The sequence below is a fragment of the Panthera pardus genome, unplaced genomic scaffold (genome assembly GCF_024362965.1).
Source record: "Panthera pardus isolate Hobbes unplaced genomic scaffold, ASM2436296v1 HiC_scaffold_1, whole genome shotgun sequence".
Classification (NCBI taxonomy): Eukaryota; Metazoa; Chordata; class Mammalia; order Carnivora; family Felidae; genus Panthera; species Panthera pardus.
The window spans coordinates 24,405,353-24,424,609 of NW_026526654.1; the positions used below are offsets into that span (position 1 = coordinate 24,405,353).

The following is a 19,257-nucleotide window of genomic DNA, read 5'->3' on the forward strand; positions in this document are numbered from 1 at the left end:
TTTTGCGACAGCCCCGCGGGCATTGTCCCTTTTGCAGCCGGTGTTGTGGTCGGACCAGCCCGTGTGATTCTCGTGGTTGCAAGACGCGTCTCAGCGATAACCATCAGGGAACTTTAGAAATGACAAGGTTTATTACCCATAGGTTCTAGAGAGTGCACGGCATGCCTGGGCATGCACACACCTGGATCTGGGGTTCTGCCTCTACAGAGGTTGGGTAGGGTGCCTGGGGTTTTGCAAGTTCACTCTTTCTTGGTGAACTGAGAGCATAAGTGGGAATAAAGGCATGGGAAAAGCCAGCGGTCAGAGATGGTCAGTTATCTCTGTCATCCTGAGTTTTCTTTACAAAAGAAATTTTTTTTAGTGTTCATTTTTGAGAGAGAGAGAGAGAGAGAGAGAGGCACAGCACGAGCAGGGGAGGGGCAGAGAGAGGGAGACACAGAACTGGAGCAGGCTCCAAGCTCTGAGCTGCCAGCACAGAGCCTGATGTGGGGCTCGAACTCATGAACCGTGAGATCTTCTTGACCTGAGCCGAAGTTGGACGCTTGACCGACTGAGCCACCTAGGCACCCCTAATCCTGAGTTTTCTTACAAGAAGAGGGAACTTTATGGGTGGTGTAATGTGGCTCTTGATCCAGTGTGGCTGTCTTTATTTGAGATGGAATGACTCCCAGTGAATGCCTCAGCAATCAGAAGCTTAATGCCAGGCACTTACATGACAATTAGAAAAGCTAATCGTCAGGTGCTTCCGCATATTGCCCAAACCTGGAAATGAGACATTTCTTCAAGGAGACCTGGTTTCTTTAGGGAAGAAAGATACTGAAAAACCCAGGATCTGGGTGCAGGAGGCCAAAAGGCATAAACTTCTAGTTATGAAGTAAGTAAGTCCTGGGGATGTAACGGACGGCATGGTGACTATAGTTAATAATTCTGTATTACGTATTTGGAAGTTGCTAAGAGAGTAGATCTTAAAAGTTCTCATCATAAGGAAAACTATTTTTGTTTTTCCTTATGGTAAAAAAAAACAAAAACAAAACCCAGAATCTGGGCTCTGGAATGCTTTTTGCTGCTGGAGTGTCAGTGTTCCCAGGGTCTCTCAGTGGATAGAGCTGTGTGTGTGTGTGTGTGTGTGTGTGTATGTGTGTCTACTCACACACACATTTATTTTCCCCTCCATATCTCTATATTTAAAATGTACACTTTCAGGGGCGCCTGGGTGGCTCAGTCAGTTAAGCGTCCAACTCTTAATTTTTTGGCTCAGGTCATGATCTCACAGTTGCTGAGTTTGAGCCCTGCACTGGGCTCTCTGCTGTCAGCCCAGAGCCTGCTTCATATCCTCTCTTGTCCCCTGCCCTCCCCACTTCGCCCCTACTCATGTTCATGTGCTCTCTCTCTCTCTCTCTCTCAAAATTAGACATTTTTTTTTAATGTTTATTTATTTTTCAGACAGAGAGAGACACAGCATGAGCAGGGAAGGGGCAGAGAGAGAGGGAGACACAGAATGTGAAGCAGGCTCCAGGCTCTGAGCTGTCAGCACAGAGCCCGACGCGGGGCTCGAACTCACGAACTGTGAGATCATGACCTGAGCCGAAGTCGGATGCTTAACCGACTGAGCCACCCAGGCGCCCCTAAATAGACATTTAAAAAAAAGTTTAATAAAATGTAAACTTTCAAAAAATTTGAAGTATAGTTGTCACAGGATATTACTTTAGTTTCAGGTGTACAGGTTATGCTGTGCTCACCACAAGCTTGGCGACCATCTGTCACCATACATCACTATGACAACACCACTGACTGGGAGCGCCTGGCGGCTGAGTGGGTAGAGCATGCAATTCTTGACGTTGGGTTGTGAGTTTGAGCCCCACGATGGGTGTAGAGATTACTTAAAAATAAAATCCTAGTAAAAAAGTCAACACCATTAACTATATTCCCGATGCTGTGCCTTTCATCCGTGTGACTTCCTCATTCTGTAACTGGAAGCCTGAACCTTCAACCCCACCTTTTGCACAGCCCCCTCCCTTCTGGCAACATCAGTTTGTTTTCTGTATTTATGGGTCTGTTTCTGCTCTGCTTTTTGTTTGTTCATTTTGTTTCTAGATTCCACATATAAGTGAAATCGTACAGTATTTGTCTTTTGGAGCCCCCCCCCTTTTTTTTAACAAACCCGATGAATGTAAGTTCTAACAAGACAGATGTGTAATTTGGATCTGTGTCACTCTTCTTTTCTCTTAATTTTTAACAGGTGGCTGAACCCCTTGTTTAAAATCGGTCACAAACGGAGGTTAGAAGAAGATGATATGTATTCGGTGCTTCCAGAAGATCGCTCAAAGCATCTTGGAGAGGAGTTGCAAGGGTAAGCCATGGGCAGGAATGAGCCGGGTGAGGAGGAATGAGAATTTCTAAGTGTGTGTCTCCTGGTTTGGGATGGGTCTGGCCTGAGCTTCCTTTCCTAATGCGGTACACTCACCTCCCCTTAGGCTGTCCCTGGGCTTAGCCTACTTTGGTGGCTGGGGGAAAGCATGTTTCCTGTGCATTTGTGGGGTGGCAGTTGCCAGCAGCAGAGGCCCTGGATGCCAGGATCTGTCCCGGAGACAGTATCACTGGAGGAGGCTGTCTGGACTCAGGTCTGCCTTACTGGCTTGCTCATGGTGCTGTAAATCCAGCAGCGCTTGGCCGTGACTTGTTTCCTGAGACTGGAACTTTCTCCCTCAAGGCATGTTTTTCTGGTGCTTCAGGTTCCGCACCACACATCTTTTAGGAGCCCTGCACACGTTTAGCAGTGCCAGTGAAGCAGCCACAGAGTGCCCTGTGATAAACAGAATGTCCTGTAAACACGTAGCTTTTGATTTGTCCGTCCCCCCTCTTCGGCCCTGTAGCCGGGTGTGTGGTTTCTCACTGTTCTTTTGTTTCTCTTGCAGGTACTGGGATAAAGAAGTTTTGAGAGCCGAGAAAGATGCACGGGAGCCTTCCTTAACGAAAGCGATCATAAAGTGTTACTGGAAATCCTACTTAGTTTTGGGAATTTTTACGCTAATGGAGGTAAAACTTCTACACACAGTGTGTTGTTTTCCATTGTGTGCGGATGGGTACACAGATGGCAGCATTGCCGGGGACAGGGGCAGGTGGGTTACGGTCTGACGATAGAACACGTCTGGGAAACATGATGTAGCTCAGCGGTCGTGTTCATCTTCAGAATGGGCAGATACTTAAATGGGCCTCCGGCGGGGGCGGGGTGATACTGTTTTTCTTCTAACCAATCGAAATGCAGTGTTGCGGAAGGCTGGTGCTCTGAAGTTTTATGGCATGTTGGGATATTGCTGGTGCGTGGGAAGGGTTAGAAATGCTAACAGTGATCCTTGACCCAAAGAAGACTCTACAACCTCAAGGAATATGCGTGCTCTCGTTTGGAGGAATTCACTTTGGATAGAGCCCGGAGTAACACAAAGCATTTTACAGGTGCTCAGCGAATAGCAGCTAATTTGACCTGGCCAAATCTGATGAATGCTTTCCCAAGAAGGTATTACTGCCTCCCCCTTCCAGGGGAGCAGAGCCCCGGGGCTCTGTGTGGAGGGTGGAGCCAGCCAGAGCTCCCGAGAACACATGTCTCTCTGGGCTGTTTGCAGAAGGACATGTACTACGAGCCAAAACCCCGTCTGTGGAGGAATTCTGGAGGATTCACACACGACCCATTCTGGTTTCCTGTCCCCGGTTACTGGGGAGGATTGGTGGTTGGAAGGAGGAGCTTTGGTAGCCCGGCACTGCAGTGCGCGTAGGAGTGATGTGCGGAGGCAAAGCAAAGGCAGAAAGTCATCAGGTCCTTGACCTCCATTACCCTGAAGCGCCTCCGTCCAGATCCTCCAGTAAGACTGTGTTCTCCTGGACACGGTGTCGGTGAGCCTGTGCCTGTTCTGGGCTGCAGCCTGCTGGAAGCATGCTGCAAACCCACCTGGGTGGCTCGTGCTCTCTGGTACCTCAGTACTGCCTTAGGGACGTTGGTGGCCCTGTGAGTGTTTGTGGGTCGAAGGGATAGAAGTTGTGGTTGCTGGGAAAAGGTTTTATTAAAAAAAAAATTTTTTTTTAATGTTTATTTATTTATGAGAGAGAGAGAGAGAGAGAGAGAGAGAGACAGAGCATGAGCAGGGGAGGGGTAGAGAGAGAATATGAAGCAGGTTCCAGGCTCTGAGTTGTCAGCATAGAGCCTAACGTGGGACTCGAACTCACAAACTGTGAGATCATGACCTGAGCTGAAGTCGGATGATTAACCGACTCAGCCACCCAGGTGCCCCGGGAAAATGTTGTTTTAGATGGAGAAGGGCGCTGACTTGTCCTGAGTGCTGGGCGTGAGATGGGTGGGCTGGTTGGTGTGTATGGGGGAGGGGCAGCTCCCATGTAAAAGGCTCTGTCGTATTGAAGGGCAGTGGGTGTAGGTAGGTGATCTCTGTCCTGTGTAACTGGAGGAAACCACAGGGTCTGTCAGCTGACAGGGGACTGGATGGTCCTGGGAGATTGATGACAAAGGCGGGTTGGCCGGAGGGTGGGGACAAGTATATGGGGCACCCATCACCACCTAGATACTGCTGTGGCTTGTTAAGGGCAGGGTGGAGATGCAAAGCAGTGGGACTGACAGGGTGGGGGGTGGGGGCGGTTGGTGGGAGAGGGTACAGGAGCTCCTCGGGCAGCCCCAGCTTGTCACTGACCTGTGGACAGGGGTCCCAGTGATGGTGTTTCCATGTGGTCACAGCAAGTCTCAGTTTGAAATACACAGGGTGACAGGTTGGTGTTGTCGTGGCCGGTGTGTGTGCAGGATTTCCTCATCAGATATGGGTGCTGACCTCGCAGAGCATCGAGCTCATGGATTCTGCTTGGCGGGGAGTCCCGCAGCCTCGACGTGGGCCCCGTGTCTGGGTGGGGGTGGGCAGGCACATGTGTCCTTGGACCTTGGGGCCGGACGGCGTCCCGGAGCAGCCTTCCTCTGCTGCCCCCGGTTCTGTACTTTCCCTTGGTGACAAGTCCTGAAGAGGAGGGATCAGAAGGGTGGCCCTTGTGGCTGGGTTTGGACCATGCTCTGGCTTTCCTCACTGTAGTGCGCTGCGGCCGTCTTGGGGTGGGTCGCTAAGCCCCACACGGTGACTGGAACCCATCTCAATATGAGCTGCATCTTTGCTGCGTTTGGGAGAAGAGGTATGAGGTGCAGAGGCCGGGCTTCCCCCTGAGAGGATAGGCCCCACTCTGGTGCAGGGAGCACCGATTACTGAGTCGTTGAGCCTGGGAATACCTACTGCTGGGAGAGCTGGGGGTGCTGGGATGGGGGGCTAGATGAGGGTGCAGCTGGTGAGAGTGCCGGCCTCTTTTAGGACGTTGGTTATCGGGGAGTGGAGTCTGGCAAACGTGGGGCTCATACCCGGTAGTAGTCGCGGTGGGGGTGGGAGGGGCTCATACCCGGTAGTAGTCACGGTGGCGGTGGTGGTAGGGCTCATACCCGGTAGTAGTCATGGTGGTGGTGGTGGAGGTGGTGGGAGGGGCTCATACCCGGTAGTAGTCACGTTGGTGGAGGTGGTGGTAGGGCTCTTACCCAGTAGTAGTCACGCTGGTGGAAGTGGTGGTAGGGCTCATACCCGGTAGTAGTCGCGGTGGGGGTGGGAGGGGCTCATACCCGGTAGTAGTCACGGTGGCGGTGGTGGTAGGGCTCATACCCGGTAGTAGTCATGGCGGCGGTGGTGGTGGAGGTGGTGGGAGGGGCTCATACCCGGTAGTAGTCACGTTGGTGGAGGTGGTGGTAGGGCTCTTACCTGGTAGTAGTCAACGTTGGTGGAAGTGGTGGGAGGGCTCATACCCGGTAGTAGTCGCGGTGGTGGTGGGAGGGGCTCATACCTGGTAGTAGTCACGTTGGTGGAGGTGGTGGGAGGGCTCATACCCGGTAGTAGTCGCGGTGGTGGTGGGAGGGGCTCATACCCGTTAGTAGTCATGGCGGCGGTCGCGGCACTGGTGGTTGCTCAGCCTCAGCACCGGGATTGCTAGTGTCAGCAGCAGCAGCAGGACTCACACTCAGTAGTAGCAGCAGCGGTACTGTTACTGGTAGTATTACTGGTGTTACAGCAGGAGCGGTGAGACTCCCACTCAGGCGCGTTAGCATCAGCGGCAGAGGCTCATACTCTGTAGCAGAAGTTTTCTCACTGGTGGTATTGCTCCTCTTGGTGGCAGCGGAGCGGTAGAGCCTCCCACTCGGCAGTAGTATTAGTAGCAGCGGTGGAGGCTCATACTTGGTGGAAACGGCAGCAGCAGTAGCAGTTCATACTCAGTGGGAGTCGTACCACTAGGAGCAGTTTCCGCAGGGGCCCACACTCCGTGGTAAGCTGGCTCTGGTAGCATGGGAATGACAAGGACTTGAAACTGTCAGCTACTGCTACAAGCACTTTACATGGAACATTACTTTCATTCTTGTAGCCAGCTCCCACACGGTGGCGAGTATTACTGTTTTCCCCACTGTAGGGCAGAGGACGCACAGCACCAGGTAGTTCTGTGGTGTGCCCGGTGTCCCACAAAGCATAAAGGACGGAGCCGAGACTCAGTCGTGGGTGCTCTAACTTAGGAAACCTGACCGTCTGGACGACTGAAAGCTCATCCGGTGTCGGGAAGGCTTGTTCTGAGGACTTCGACTTCAGGGTCTCAGATGCACGCATCTTGAACCTGCCTTAGGCTTAAAAGTAAAAGGCTAAAAACTCCCTGGATAGAAAACGAGATTAGGGGTCGAGTAGAGCTCAGGTGACAGTGTCCCCTGGGAGCCGGAAGTGGCTAGGGTGCCGACACTGGCAGTAGCAGCATGGTGTCTTCAGATCAACCAGGAGCCCTTTAGAAAGCCACCTCTACTCTTTACTGTCCCTAAGTGGATGAGGGTGTGGTTGCCCTGTGCCTAAGTCTTAAACATCCATCTACACTCTTGTTTTGCTTTGCTTTGCTTTGCTCCCCTCGCCTCCCCTCGCCTCCCCTCGCCTCCCCCCGCCTCCCCCCGCCTCCCCCCGCCTCCCCTCGCCTCCCCCTCCCTTTCCCCCTCCTCCCATCTCCTTTTTTCTTCTCTTTACTTCTCTTCTCTTTTCAAGTTTATTTACCTATTTTGAGAGTGTGTGAACAGGAGAAAGGCAGAGAGAGAGAGAGAGAGAGAAAATCCAAAGTGGGCTCCACACTATCAACTCAGAGCCCAATGTAGGGCTCAAACCCACAAACCGTGAGATCATGACCTGAGCCGAAATTGGGAGTCAGACGCTTAACCGACTGAGCCTCCCAGGCGCCCCACATCCATCTACATTCTTGAGACACCATCCTAGATGAGCTCCTGGAGACCGGCCAGCGGGAAGACTGGAGCCTCAGAAGGCACTTGGATGATGTGAGCAGAGGCCGAGTTCTCTGTTGTTACCAGCAGGTATACCTGGCTCCCTGCTGAGAGATGGTGTCTCTGTGAGCCTCCGAGTGGGTGTGCGTTGGTAAGGATGAGAACCCCGGTCAGTCCCTGGTGTGCGGGCGTGTTCCCACGCGCAGGGTGTGCAGCCGGCCCGAGGTAGCGCAGTGACCGTCTGGGGTGGACTCCGTGCCGGCAGCGGACACGTCAGGTGTGGAGTGGACCCGGGCTGCCGCCTGGAGGGCGCTTGCTCCTTCGTGCTGTGATGAGGCCCGTATCTTGGCGGTTTCCCGTATACAATGAGACGGTGGCCTCCGAGCCCGGTGACTAGCTCGCTTCTCACTTCATGTCTTTAAGAGAACACGCGCCAGAGCCCTTACTCCTGTGGCGGGAAGCTCAGGCAGCTTCCGGTGTTAGAGCTCAACCGGAAGTAAACCTTGAGTTCTTTTCTGACAGCGAAAGGAGCCTGAAATCCAACACACATGACCCTGTTTTCCTAGACTTGCCTGGTTGACACACTGCTGTTCTGGAGAAGTTAGAAATGACTTTTGATGGTGGAGCTACTAAGGATCTGTTACATTTCAAAATCACTTTCAGGTGCTATTTTGGGTTTTCCGTGACTAAAGGTAGTTATTCAGTTTGATAGGATGAATGTTAGTTTATTATTTTTATTTTTTTACTGTTTATTTTTGAGAGACAGAGACAGACAAAGCGCAAGCGAGGGAGGTGCAGAGAGAGAGGAGGGACACGGTATCCGAAGCAGGCCCCAGGCTCTAAGCTGTCAGCACAGTGCACCCCGAACCCACAGCCCGCGAGATCATGACCTGAGCCGAAGGAAGGCACACGCTTCACTGAGCCACCCAGGTGCCCCGGCATGTTAGTTTGATAATAAACTCTATGAAGCAGCTTCTTGTTTTGTGATCTTCTGTGCTGCTTATTGCTCTTTGTATTTTAGGTCGTGGAAGATCTGAACTCAACCATAGGATTTTTGGAAGAGCTTGAGGCTTGCTGATTATGCATGGTTTCTAAGCGGTGCAGGGTTCCCAGCCAAAGCGTGGGCACGGCCTTTCCCGGGCACTACCGGCAGCACCAGCGGAGAGAGGCAGGGCGTTCGATGCAGGCTAGGGCGAGGCTTTTGAGGTTGGATTTCACAGGAGCGAGAATCTCTGTCCCGTGATGATTGAGGAACGATTGTAATGCTCGCAGAAACCGGCTCCGTGCTGATGTTGAACACAGCGTTCTTGCAGGCCAACGCGAACTCGAATGGAACAGCCAGCGAGTTCCCGGCCCGCCTGGTGCCTGTGTGCACCTCCATGGGGACGTGGTGGGGACCGACCAAGTCTCCTTCTGCCCAGAGGAGGAGCCTGAAGCCTCCTCGGGAGCAGGCCTCAGACAGTAGTGGGGACTGCCTCCCCATGCCACCCGGGGCCTTTGCTGTGAGAGGCGCGGTCACTGCCTGTTGTGTTGGTGGGGAGGCCGCACATTGCCGGTGTGCTCCCAGTGCCCCTGCCCTGACAGGGGAAGGGTGCCCGGGGGTTAGGTCTGCTACGTGGGACGCTTGGAAATAGCCCCAGGCGGCTGCCGGCGTTGGCCAAGGCCACTTTTGCTGATTGTGTGTGGTCCAGGTGGAGGCTGTAGGGAGGCGAACGTTTGCCTAAATCTTCAGGCTGGAACTCAGCTGATGGGCAAGAAGTAAACAAAATCCTTTGAATTCCCCAGTGTGGTTTATACCCCAACTTAAGGCTGATTCCAGGAGAGCTGCTCCTGGGTTTTTGCATTTATTTTTTTTAACATTTTTTTAAGTTTTTTTATTTTGAGAGAGAGAGAGAGACAGAGAGCATGAGCAGGGGAGGGGGAGGGAGAGAGAGAATCCCAAGCAGGCTTTGCACTGTCAGCGTGGAGCCCGACTCAGGGCTCGAACTCACGCACTGTGAGATCATGACCTGAGCCGAAATCAAGAGTCAGAGGCTTAACCGACTGAGCCACCCAGGCACCCCAGGGCCTTTGCATTTATGTCCTAACTGATCCTTCCAAGAGCCCCTCGCCTCTGCTCAACCCAGGGGGCTGAGGAGTGGCTGTTGGTAGCTGACACGGTGGGTCATGAATGACCATTAAGGACTGCTTGGCGAAGGCGAGGTGAGGAAGTGGACAGGAGACCTGCTGGGTGCACCTGCTGTGTACCCGCTGCCGGGTCTTGGGTGTGTAGTGTTGTTAGTATCCACAGTGATGACCGCCCCCGAGTCATAAATAAAGGTGATGCTTCTCATGCGTTTTCTTTAAGATGTCAGGGAAGTAGGTGACTGGTTACCGAAAAATTTTTTTAATGTTTATTTAGTTTTGAGAGAGAGAGAGAGAGACAGAGACAGAGTGCGAGCAGGGGAGGGGCAGAGAGGGAGACACGGAACCGAAGCAGGCTCCAGGCTCCGAGCTGTCAGCACAGAGCCCGACTTGGAGCTCGAACTCATGAGTGGTGAGATCATGACCTGAGCCGAAGTCAGACGCTTAACTGACTGAGCCACCAGGTGCCCCTAAGTGACTTGTGAGTTCGAGTCCTGCATCGGGCTCTGTGCTGACAGCTCGGAGCCTGGAACCTGCTTCAGATTCTGTGTCTCCCTCTCTCTCTGCCCCTCCCCTACTCATGCTCTGTCTCTCTCTGTTTTTCAAAAGTGAATAAATGTTAAAAAAAAAAAATTAAAAAAAAGTTTCACTCACTTGGAGTCCTTGTTCTCCATTGTCGTTTGTAAGCAGCAATGGATTTTCCAAGCCTGTGTGAAACTAGCCTCTGCCACTAAGAATAGAATAAGTCTCAGGGCACCTGGGTGGCTTAGTCATTTGAGTGTCTGACTTCGGCATAGGTCATTATCTCAGTTTGTCAGTTCAAGCCCGGCATCAGCCTTTGCGCTGACAGCATGGAGCCTGCCTGGGATTCTCATTCTCTCTCTCTCTCTCTCTCTCTCTCTCTCTCTCTCTCTCTCTCTCTCTCTCTCTCTCTTTCTCTGCCCCTCTCCTGCTTGTGTATATGCTCTTTTTCTCTCAAAAAGTAAACACCAAGAATAGAATAGGACTCTATTCTACAGGACTCCTCTGTAATAAGGGTGATCTTAGTTTATACTTAGTTTATGTTGGTTTTAGGGCACTTTGAGCAGTTGTATCTCATTTAGTTGTGCCTGGATTCCTCTGAAGTAGACAAGGCAGGTATTTCTATGCATCAGGGTACAGGGGCCCAGGAGGGCATGGATGGAGTTAGGGTCATGTGATGTGCAAAATGGCTGACCTGGTTTCTGAAGCAAAGCATTCTGATCGCCAGGCTGGTGGTCTTTGCATTCTGTCCTGACGCCTTCTCCTGCCAGAGCCCCCACCGACAGTGGTCGGAGAGTCAAGAGTAGGTAGGTATGTGGGTTTTGTTTTCTTTCTTTTTTTTCCCCATGACAACAGTTCTGTGCTCCTCTGTCAATTGCTCCATATACTTTTTGTCCCCCCCCCATATACTTTTTAAGAACACTTCAAAAATACAAACATAGAATATGATTGAAGGGTAACAGAATATGCCACCCCAGAATATGCCTCTTTGGCATACAGATTATTTTTGAGAAGCATCAGACAGGAGAGGAGAAGCCCTGAAGACAGAGTGGAAGTTACTCTTGTGTAACAGACAGTTACATTTATAAAGGAAATCTACATCTGTAAGGGTGTCTCCCTCTTTGTGCCAGAAGACAAGACTGGCTCTAAATTACAAGACAGTCTTGTCAATGGAGAAGTCTTTTTTTTTTTTTTTAATTCATTCATTCATTCATTCATTCATTCATTCATTCATTCATTCGGAGAGAGAATGGGAGCACAGGTAGAGAAGGGGCAGAGAGAGGGAGGGAGGGAGAGAGAATCCCAAGCAGGCTCTGCACTACCAGTCCAGAGCCCGATGGGGGGCTCAAACCCACAAACCATGAAATCCTGACTTGAGCTGAAGCTGGATCCTTAACTGACTGAGCCACCCAGGTGCCTTTGCTTAAGCAATTTTTGATGTTGCTCCTGCTACCTAGAAAGTTTTTATTTGGTTAGTTCAAGTTTGAGAATATATATTTTACCAGTTTTATTTCTTAAGTTGTTGAGGGTGAGGATGTGTGGGAAGGCGTGGGCCATGAGCTGGCCTTACTCATTAGTGAGCCTATTGGTTGGCTGGATTATTAAGTACTATCAGAAAAATCCAGGTGCTTAGGTGGCAGTGACCTGCCTTTATACTCTTTTCGCTGGATTTGTTGCATCTGTCAGTTTTCTCTCTGATGGGTGACTCCGATTATATTTTCCTTTATCCACACCCATGTTAGGCTCAAATGAAGAGCTGAGGAACAGACAACAGTGACTCCCAGACACGATCCTCCATTTTAGGAATGTTTGGGACGGCGGGTGTTTACCGCTCGGCTGCTGGTGGTCGGCTCCAGGGCGTGTGCTGCCCGCCAGGGCTGGGACTGTCCATATGTACAGTTGGGAGTTTTTGCTTCACTGTGTAAGCCTCCAGATTTTCATCTCTGTAATCACCTAAATGGTCAGTTTTATGGCCCGTTGTGTTTGGGTTGCTTTCTTAAACTCTTAATGCTTCTTGGGATGAATGATTGGGCATGCTGGAAACGTATCAGTGAGCCTTTGTGTTCTTGAGATCTGATTGTCGTCTTTAATAAACAGCATTTCCTTGTAGAAGAGAACTGTCATGATGTCATGAAAGGCAAGGCTGTCGGTGAAGCCTGAGAACGTGCGTGTGCATGTGTGTGCGGTGTTGGGGTTTAATGGCACGCCCATGTGATGGATGGGAACATCTTTCTATAAATATCCTGAAGGGGTGCTAGTTGGTAGGGAAGAAAATGCATTTTAGTTTTGTTTTGGGATTTGTTTTTTCTGGGTTCCCTTGCCCTTTTGTGCCATGGGTTCCTCGCTTGGGACAGACAGAAAGAAAACCTGTTGGTTATTTGCCATGTCTGGGTTAATAAGGAGAGATTGCTTGAGGGGAAATGCTTGTTTCAAAGTCTAGTGCTTGAAGTATTTCCAAGCTTTTGGCATTAGAGGAAATGATGTTGAGAGCCTGTGTGTTTACTTTTGGTGATGTGATGTGGGCTTGCATTGAGTGTTTGATATTCTTTGATGCCAGGGGAAGGTACCTCATAAGAATGGAAGTAAGGGCACCTGGGTGGCTCAGTCAGTTCAGCATCCGACTTCAGCTCAGGTCATCTCACGGTTTGTGAGTTTGAGCCCCATATTGGTCTCACTGCTGTCCGCGCAGAGCCTGCTTCGGATCCTCTGTCTCCCCCTTTCTCTGCCCCTCTCCCACTCTCTCAAAAGTAAAAGAAACATTAAAAAAAAAAAGTGGAAGTAGGTTGTGGGGTGAAGCGGCCACCTGGCAGGTAGGGGCAACTTTTGCTGTTTCTTTGCCTTTTAGTTTTAGGGAGAAGAATTGCTTTCCCGAAGTCTTAGGAAGGAAGCCCCAGTGCCTCCTCCCTCATTGGTGTAGAATTTTAATTTTTTGCCTCGGGGTGTAAAATAGATGATGGTAAAAATTCTTCAAAACCGGCACCTGCCATGTGTGGCTGATAGGGAACCACTGATGGCATTCTTTTGAGTTTGGTTTGTGCTGTGTTAAACTCCTGACTCCAGGAGGCGGTGCTCAGCTTCACCCCTGCTATGGAGAGCCTGGGAACCTCTCAAGCCTGGTCCTTTTTCTTCCTCCATCAGAAGTTGGAGAATGGACTCCGTTCTCCGGACCTACCGGCATGTGGAGTTTGGGTTGGGAAAGATCAGAGGGTTCCCTCTTTGGGGTGTGTTTGGTTGCAAGGGTGTGCCTCCCACAAGTGAGCCATTCTTGGCTTTGCTTTGGGCTGGGACGTTGAGAGTGCAGGTGAAATCGGTGGGCACGCTGTGAGCTGGGGCTGCCACATGTATGCACATCCCTTACTCTTTTTTTTTTTTTTTTTTTTGCTACTCTTTTCCTTATTCATTATAGGCCAAGACTTATTTGATAGTTTGCCAAATGCGTTCTGAAACAGTGGTTGTAACATTTATGGAGCATCCACAGTGTACCCAAGCACAATGTACTAAAGCTTTATTGCCTTTGCACTTCAAATTTTGGCTTAAGTTTAAACTATTACTGGCCTGTCTTAAAGAAGAAAATAGTTCTGTTTTGCTTTGAGATTAGTGATGAACGTAGTACTTTGTTAAAGTGCTTTTTTTTTTTTTTTTTTACATGTTAGCAATAAAAGCAAAGCTCGTGTTACGAAAAACTGGTATGACCTGTATTTCTAATGAAGACTTTTTTCTTTCCTTTCAGGAGGGCACCAGAGTAATCCAGCCCATATTTTTGGGGAAAATCATTAATTATTTCGAAGACCATGATCCTGCTGATTCTGTGGCTTTGCGCGAAGCCTACGGCTACGCCACGGTGCTGACCGCCTGCACGCTCGTTCTGGCCATACTGCACCACTTATACTTCTATCATGTCCAGTGCGCTGGCATGAGGCTAAGAGTTGCCATGTGCCATATGATTTATCGGAAGGCAAGTGTCATTTGCTGTCGTGTGTACCTCACCTGAAGCATCTCGTTGCGGGGGGCGCCTGGGTGCCTCGGTCAGTCAGGTGTCTGACTCTTGATTTCAGCTCAGGTCATGATCTCATGGTTGTTAGATCAAGTCCCACGTCGGGCTTCAGTGTGAAGTCCGCTTAGGATTCTCTCCCTCTTCCTCTGCCCCTCCCCCACTGGCTCTCTTTCTCTCGGGGGCGGGGGGTGGGGGTGGGGAACAAAACATTTTGGGAAAGTTCGTACATTAAAATTTTTGTATATAGCATCATTTCAATATCAGAGAAGCTTGGTACTTACATCAGGCTAGTGTGTGTGTGTGTGTGTGTGTGTGTGTGTGTGTGTGTGTGTGTGTTTCCTTTAAGTGAACTTTACTGATATATAATGAAAGTTTTCTATTGGGATCATATCAGGGCTGCCTTTGATAACAGGGCTGCAGGCTGTTGCAAAATACTCTATTTGTAACGGAGTCTAATTAAAAAGTATCTTAATTAAAAATAATCTAATTAAAAAGTATCAAAAATAAGTATCAAATTGATTTAGGCATGAACAATGTCCAGTGTTTTCACACCCTAAATCTCCTAGTTGTATGTATGGAAATGCTGTTCATTAAAACTTTTATTTACATCAGAATTGTATTTTACGAGTGACCTTCTGTGAAACTGGATCTATAAAATTGAAGCTGAGAGAAAAGATTCTATTTGAGACAGGGAATAATTTTTTAAATGAACCATTTAATCATGTTCCGTCTAATTGTGTTAATTAAAGAAAAACATAAATAGAATCCATGCCAAGCACATTCACTATGTTCCATAGTTGTGGTTGTTTTTAATAGTATTAAAGAAAGTAGTTGGATGTTTGGGATGAAACTTTAAATTTTACATTGTTTTTAGTAATTTGGGAGAGAACTTATAGTTTCATGTGCTTTACGTTGCTTTCCATTCAAATTATTATTTTATGCAGTATTTTCTTCTCCCTTAGTGTAGCAGTTTTAATGACAGGACCTGATTTGATGTGTTCAGTGTTTTTGTATGCAGAAAATGCCATAATCTTCACTATTATGAAGGGAGTGAGGATCTCAGGTGTTTTTACAAAGGAGCTGCCACAGACATACCAGTGACAAGAGCTCAAGGGCTTTGCACAAATTTGATCCCGGATATATCTTTGCCTTGGGCTTTAAAAACAAAACCACAGGGGCGCCTGGGGTGGCTCAGTGGGTGGAGCATCAGCATCTCTGACCTCAGCTTAGGTTAAGTCAAGCCATGATCTTGCGGTTGGTGAGTTCGAGCCCCACGTTGGGCTCGCTGCTGTCAGCCTGTCCACACAGAGCCCACTACAGATCCTCTGTCCTCTTCTCTCTGCCCCTCCCCTGCTTGCATTCTCTCAAAAATAAGTAAGTACGAAAAAATAAAAACACAGACACCTCATTTTAACTGTATTGTATATGTGAAATTTGCTAAGAGAGTAGATCTTGAGTGTTCCCACCACACACACACACACACACACACACACACACAATGATAACCGAAGTGATGGATATGTTAATTAGCTTGACTATAGTTCTCATTTCCCAATGCATAGCTATATCAAAGTATGACATTGTACACCCTAAATATATACAATTTTGTTTGAAGTTTTTGAGGTTGAAGTAATCTCTACACCCAACATGGGACTCGAACTTATGACCCCAAAATCAAGACCCTCATGTTCTTCCAACAGAGCCAGCCAGGCACCCCAATATATATAATTTATATTAAGTCCTTATTGAAAGATAAAACCAAACCGTTTAAAATATTGCTTCTTGGGGGCACCTGGGTGGCTTAGCCGGTTAAGTGTCCAACTCTTGATTTTGGCTCAGGTCATGATCTCATCATGTTGGGTTGCGTGATCGCGCCCCATGTAGGCCCCTGTGCTGAGCATGGAGCCTGCTTGGGATTCTCTCTCTCCTTCTTCCTCTGTGCCTCCCCCGCTTGCTCTCTCCCTCTCTCGAAGTAAATAAATAAACATTTAAAAAATATTGCTTCTTGAGGCACCTGGGTGGCTCAGTCGGTTGAGTGTCCCAACTTCGGCTCAGGTCATGATGTCACAGTTCATGAGTTCGAGCCCCGCATCAGGCTCTGTGCTGACAGCTCAGAGCCTGGAGCCTGCTTCGGATTCTGTGTCTCCCTCTCTCTCTGCCCCTAACCCACTCACATTCTGTTTCTGTCTCTCTCAAAAATAAATAAACATTAAAAAAAACTAAAAAAATATATTGCTTCTTTTACCTAGTTGCTGCTTATATAGAGCTTCTGTTTCTTGTGAATACTTTCCTTGGCAAAACGCAAGATGTCTCCTCCACGTTCTTCCTTTGAGCAGAGTCTTATTAATCTTGGAATTGTGTGAATCTCAGAGGCCTCTTACTGCCCGTGTTACGACATGTAAACTCCGGGTCCTCTTCTGTGACCTGGAAATGGTAGTAGTGCTTGTATGCTCTAGTCAAGGGGTCTTTGCTCTAGTCAAGCGGTCTTCGTTGCTGTCCCCCCGCCCCCCCCCTCATTACTCCATTGTAGTCCATTGTACCATTTAGGAGAAGAATAGTCCGATTTCTCTGTAAATTAGCTAGATTTTTGTTTTTCCAGGTCATGCTTATTAGCTTCCATAAATAAATAGGAAATTCCACTAGGGCTCTACCGTGAAAACCTGCAACATGGAAGTCAGGTTTGAGGTGACATTTCAGTCCAGCAGAGCTCTGCTGCACAGGTTAGTTGTCGTTCACCTGTTTTTCTTCCTCTTCTCACTAACTTTGGAAAGTTACCTTTGGGAAATCCGATCTGACCTGGCACATTTGCTTACCTGGATGTAAACATCTCTCAAAGGTGTTAATTTGCTGGCTTGATTATCCTAAAAGGATTGTCCCCTCACAAAGAGGGTTAAACCAGTAGGCGTAAGCTGAAATTCCAGAAAGGTGGGAAACACCAATTTCTAGAATCCTGCTAGGTGAAGACATAGACATTTCAGCAGCTCTGAAAGCCCTCTGTGAACATTTGTGCCTTAGGCTCAGGCCCCACCTCCTGATCCCCGTCCTGGGAGAACACCAGGTTGGGTGTTGTCACTAGAGTAGCTATAGTTTATAATAGTAAACGGTGTTGAGGGATGTATCGTATATATAAATGACTTGTCATTTGTCTACCTTTGCACAGCTTTGGTACAATTACTCTTTAGGAGCTTTGAGATTTTTTTTTTTTTAAGATTTTATTTTTAAGCAATCTCTACACCCAGTGTGGGGCTCAAATTCACAACCCCGAGATCAAGAGTTATATAAGCTCAGGAGCAGGCATTGATTGATTGTGGTAAAATATGCATGACATAAAAACTTCCCATTTTAGCTCTTTATGTGACATTAAGTACATTCACATTGTTGTGTGGCCATCCTCACTGTTCATCTCCAGAACTTATCTTCCCAGACTGAAATTCTGTACACATTAAACACTGAACTCCCCAGACCCCTCCCCCACAGCCATCACCTTTTTACTTCCAGTCCCTAACCCTAACCCCTGGTCTAGGTACCTCCTGTAAGTGGATTCATGCAGTATTTGTCATCTTGTGTCTGGCTTATGTCAGATAGCGTAATGTCTTCAAGGTTTATCCGTATTGTCAGAATTTTACTCCTTTTTAAGGCTGGATACTATTCCATTGTATGGATGTACCACATTTTGTTTCCCCATTCATCTGTCAGCATTTGGGAGATTTGTCTCCATCTCTTGGTGATTGTGGATACTGCTGCTGTGAACGTGGGTCTACAAATACCTCTTCAAGTCTGTACTGGCAGTTGTTTCGGGTACATTCCCAAAAGTGGAATTGCTGGGGTATAGGCTTAATCTTTTTGAGGAACTGCCGTGCTCTCTTCTGCGGTGGCCGCATCATTTTACGTTCCCACTTGATCATTGATTTTTCTCTTAAATTTGATTAAATTAAGAGGAGTTTTTATGAACTATGACATGTTGCTTGGATTAGTGTTTCCAGTTGGTGGTCTGTAGAAACAGCCCATGGTGGTCTGTTGAGGTTCCTCAAATTTCTAGGGCATTTTTTTCAGAACTTTGTAGCAAGTCATGGGATTGTGCAACACAGGCTGTGTTTTTGTAAAGTCACCAGATTGGCGTGAAGAACACAGGTTCCTCACCTTAGTGGTGTTTTGAACATTATACTTCATCATTTTAGAAAGTCCCTGCCAGTCACGAGTCATTTTCCCAGCATGGATTGCTATTACCTCTATGGTGGGACTAGTGGTTTACTTACCGTCTTTGTTCTTGGCCAAGACACAGAAAAGCAGGACATGTCCAGCTTCAAATATCAAGGGGCTACTTCCTCAGCTGAGAACACAGGAGGGTAGGTGCCAGGCTGGGGGGAGGATGGTACCTTCAGACGAGGTGTGCACGGATCAGAGGACAGTCTCCAGCCCCGTCACTAGTGGGGATGGATCTCTCATTTGCCAGCCTGACCTTGGCTTCAGGCCCAGGTGGAAGTGAACCTGAATGTTATAGGTCTGTAGTCCTGGGGTGGGCAGGATGGGAGTCTCAGTAATCAAGACGGTCTTGGCCTGTGGTACAGAGAGTTTCTTGTATTGCAAAATGCATATGGCACAGAGGTTTTTACTGAAGATCTTTAGTCCGATTGGCTCTGGGTTTCTTGACTTTGTGTCCCTGTTGGTGGTTGGTTTGCTCTGAATGCCGGGTAAAGCCAGAGCTGGCACTTTTTGAGTTCATGGATGTTGTTTTTTGCTACTTGCTTCCTGGTGCAGACTTCTTACAGAGTTGGATCGGTTTGACCATATTTCTTCTTGTGGCTAAAGTCTTGTCTTCACTTTTTTAGTTACCCCAAAGGATGATTTGTGAGAGTATTTTTCTTCATTTGAACTTCTAGGGTGAGCTGATTCCCTGCAAATATCCTGGTTTCCTTTTATCCTCTGTTGTGGATCTGTCTTGCCAGAATTTATATACAGTCAATCCTCATTATTCACAGACCCTGTAGTTTGCAAATTTGCCTACTTGCTAAAATTTATATGTAATCCCCAAATCAGTACTCGAAGCTCTTTCATGGTCATTTGTGGGTATGCACAGAGTTGCTAAAATTTTGAGTCACTAGCTGTCATACTGTAAATAAGTGCCTTTTCACAGTCTATTTATATTTAGTGCCTGTTTTCTGCACTTTTGTCCTTTTTGTTGGTGATTTTGCTGTTTAACATCGTCTCACATAGAGTGTGGAAGTGCTGTCTAGTGTTCCTGAGCACATGAAGGCTGTGATGTGCCTTGTGGAGAAAATATGGCACATACTAC

The 19,257-nt window shown here is 48.2% G+C and overlaps 1 protein-coding gene across 3 annotated transcripts in view; it reads left to right on the forward strand.

Annotated features, from left to right (window-relative positions):
- The window catches only part of ABCC4 (ATP binding cassette subfamily C member 4), a 260,432-nt gene that overhangs the window by 44,767 nt on the left and 196,408 nt on the right, over nt 1-19,257 (forward strand). For all 3 annotated transcript variants that reach the window (XM_019444076.2, XM_019444075.2, XM_019444077.2), the window contains exons 2-4: nt 2,240-2,350; nt 2,916-3,036; nt 13,701-13,925. In XM_019444076.2, the coding sequence (XP_019299621.2) occupies nt 2,240-2,350; nt 2,916-3,036; nt 13,701-13,925 (457 nt within the window). The remainder of the gene's footprint in view (nt 1-2,239; nt 2,351-2,915; nt 3,037-13,700; nt 13,926-19,257) is intronic.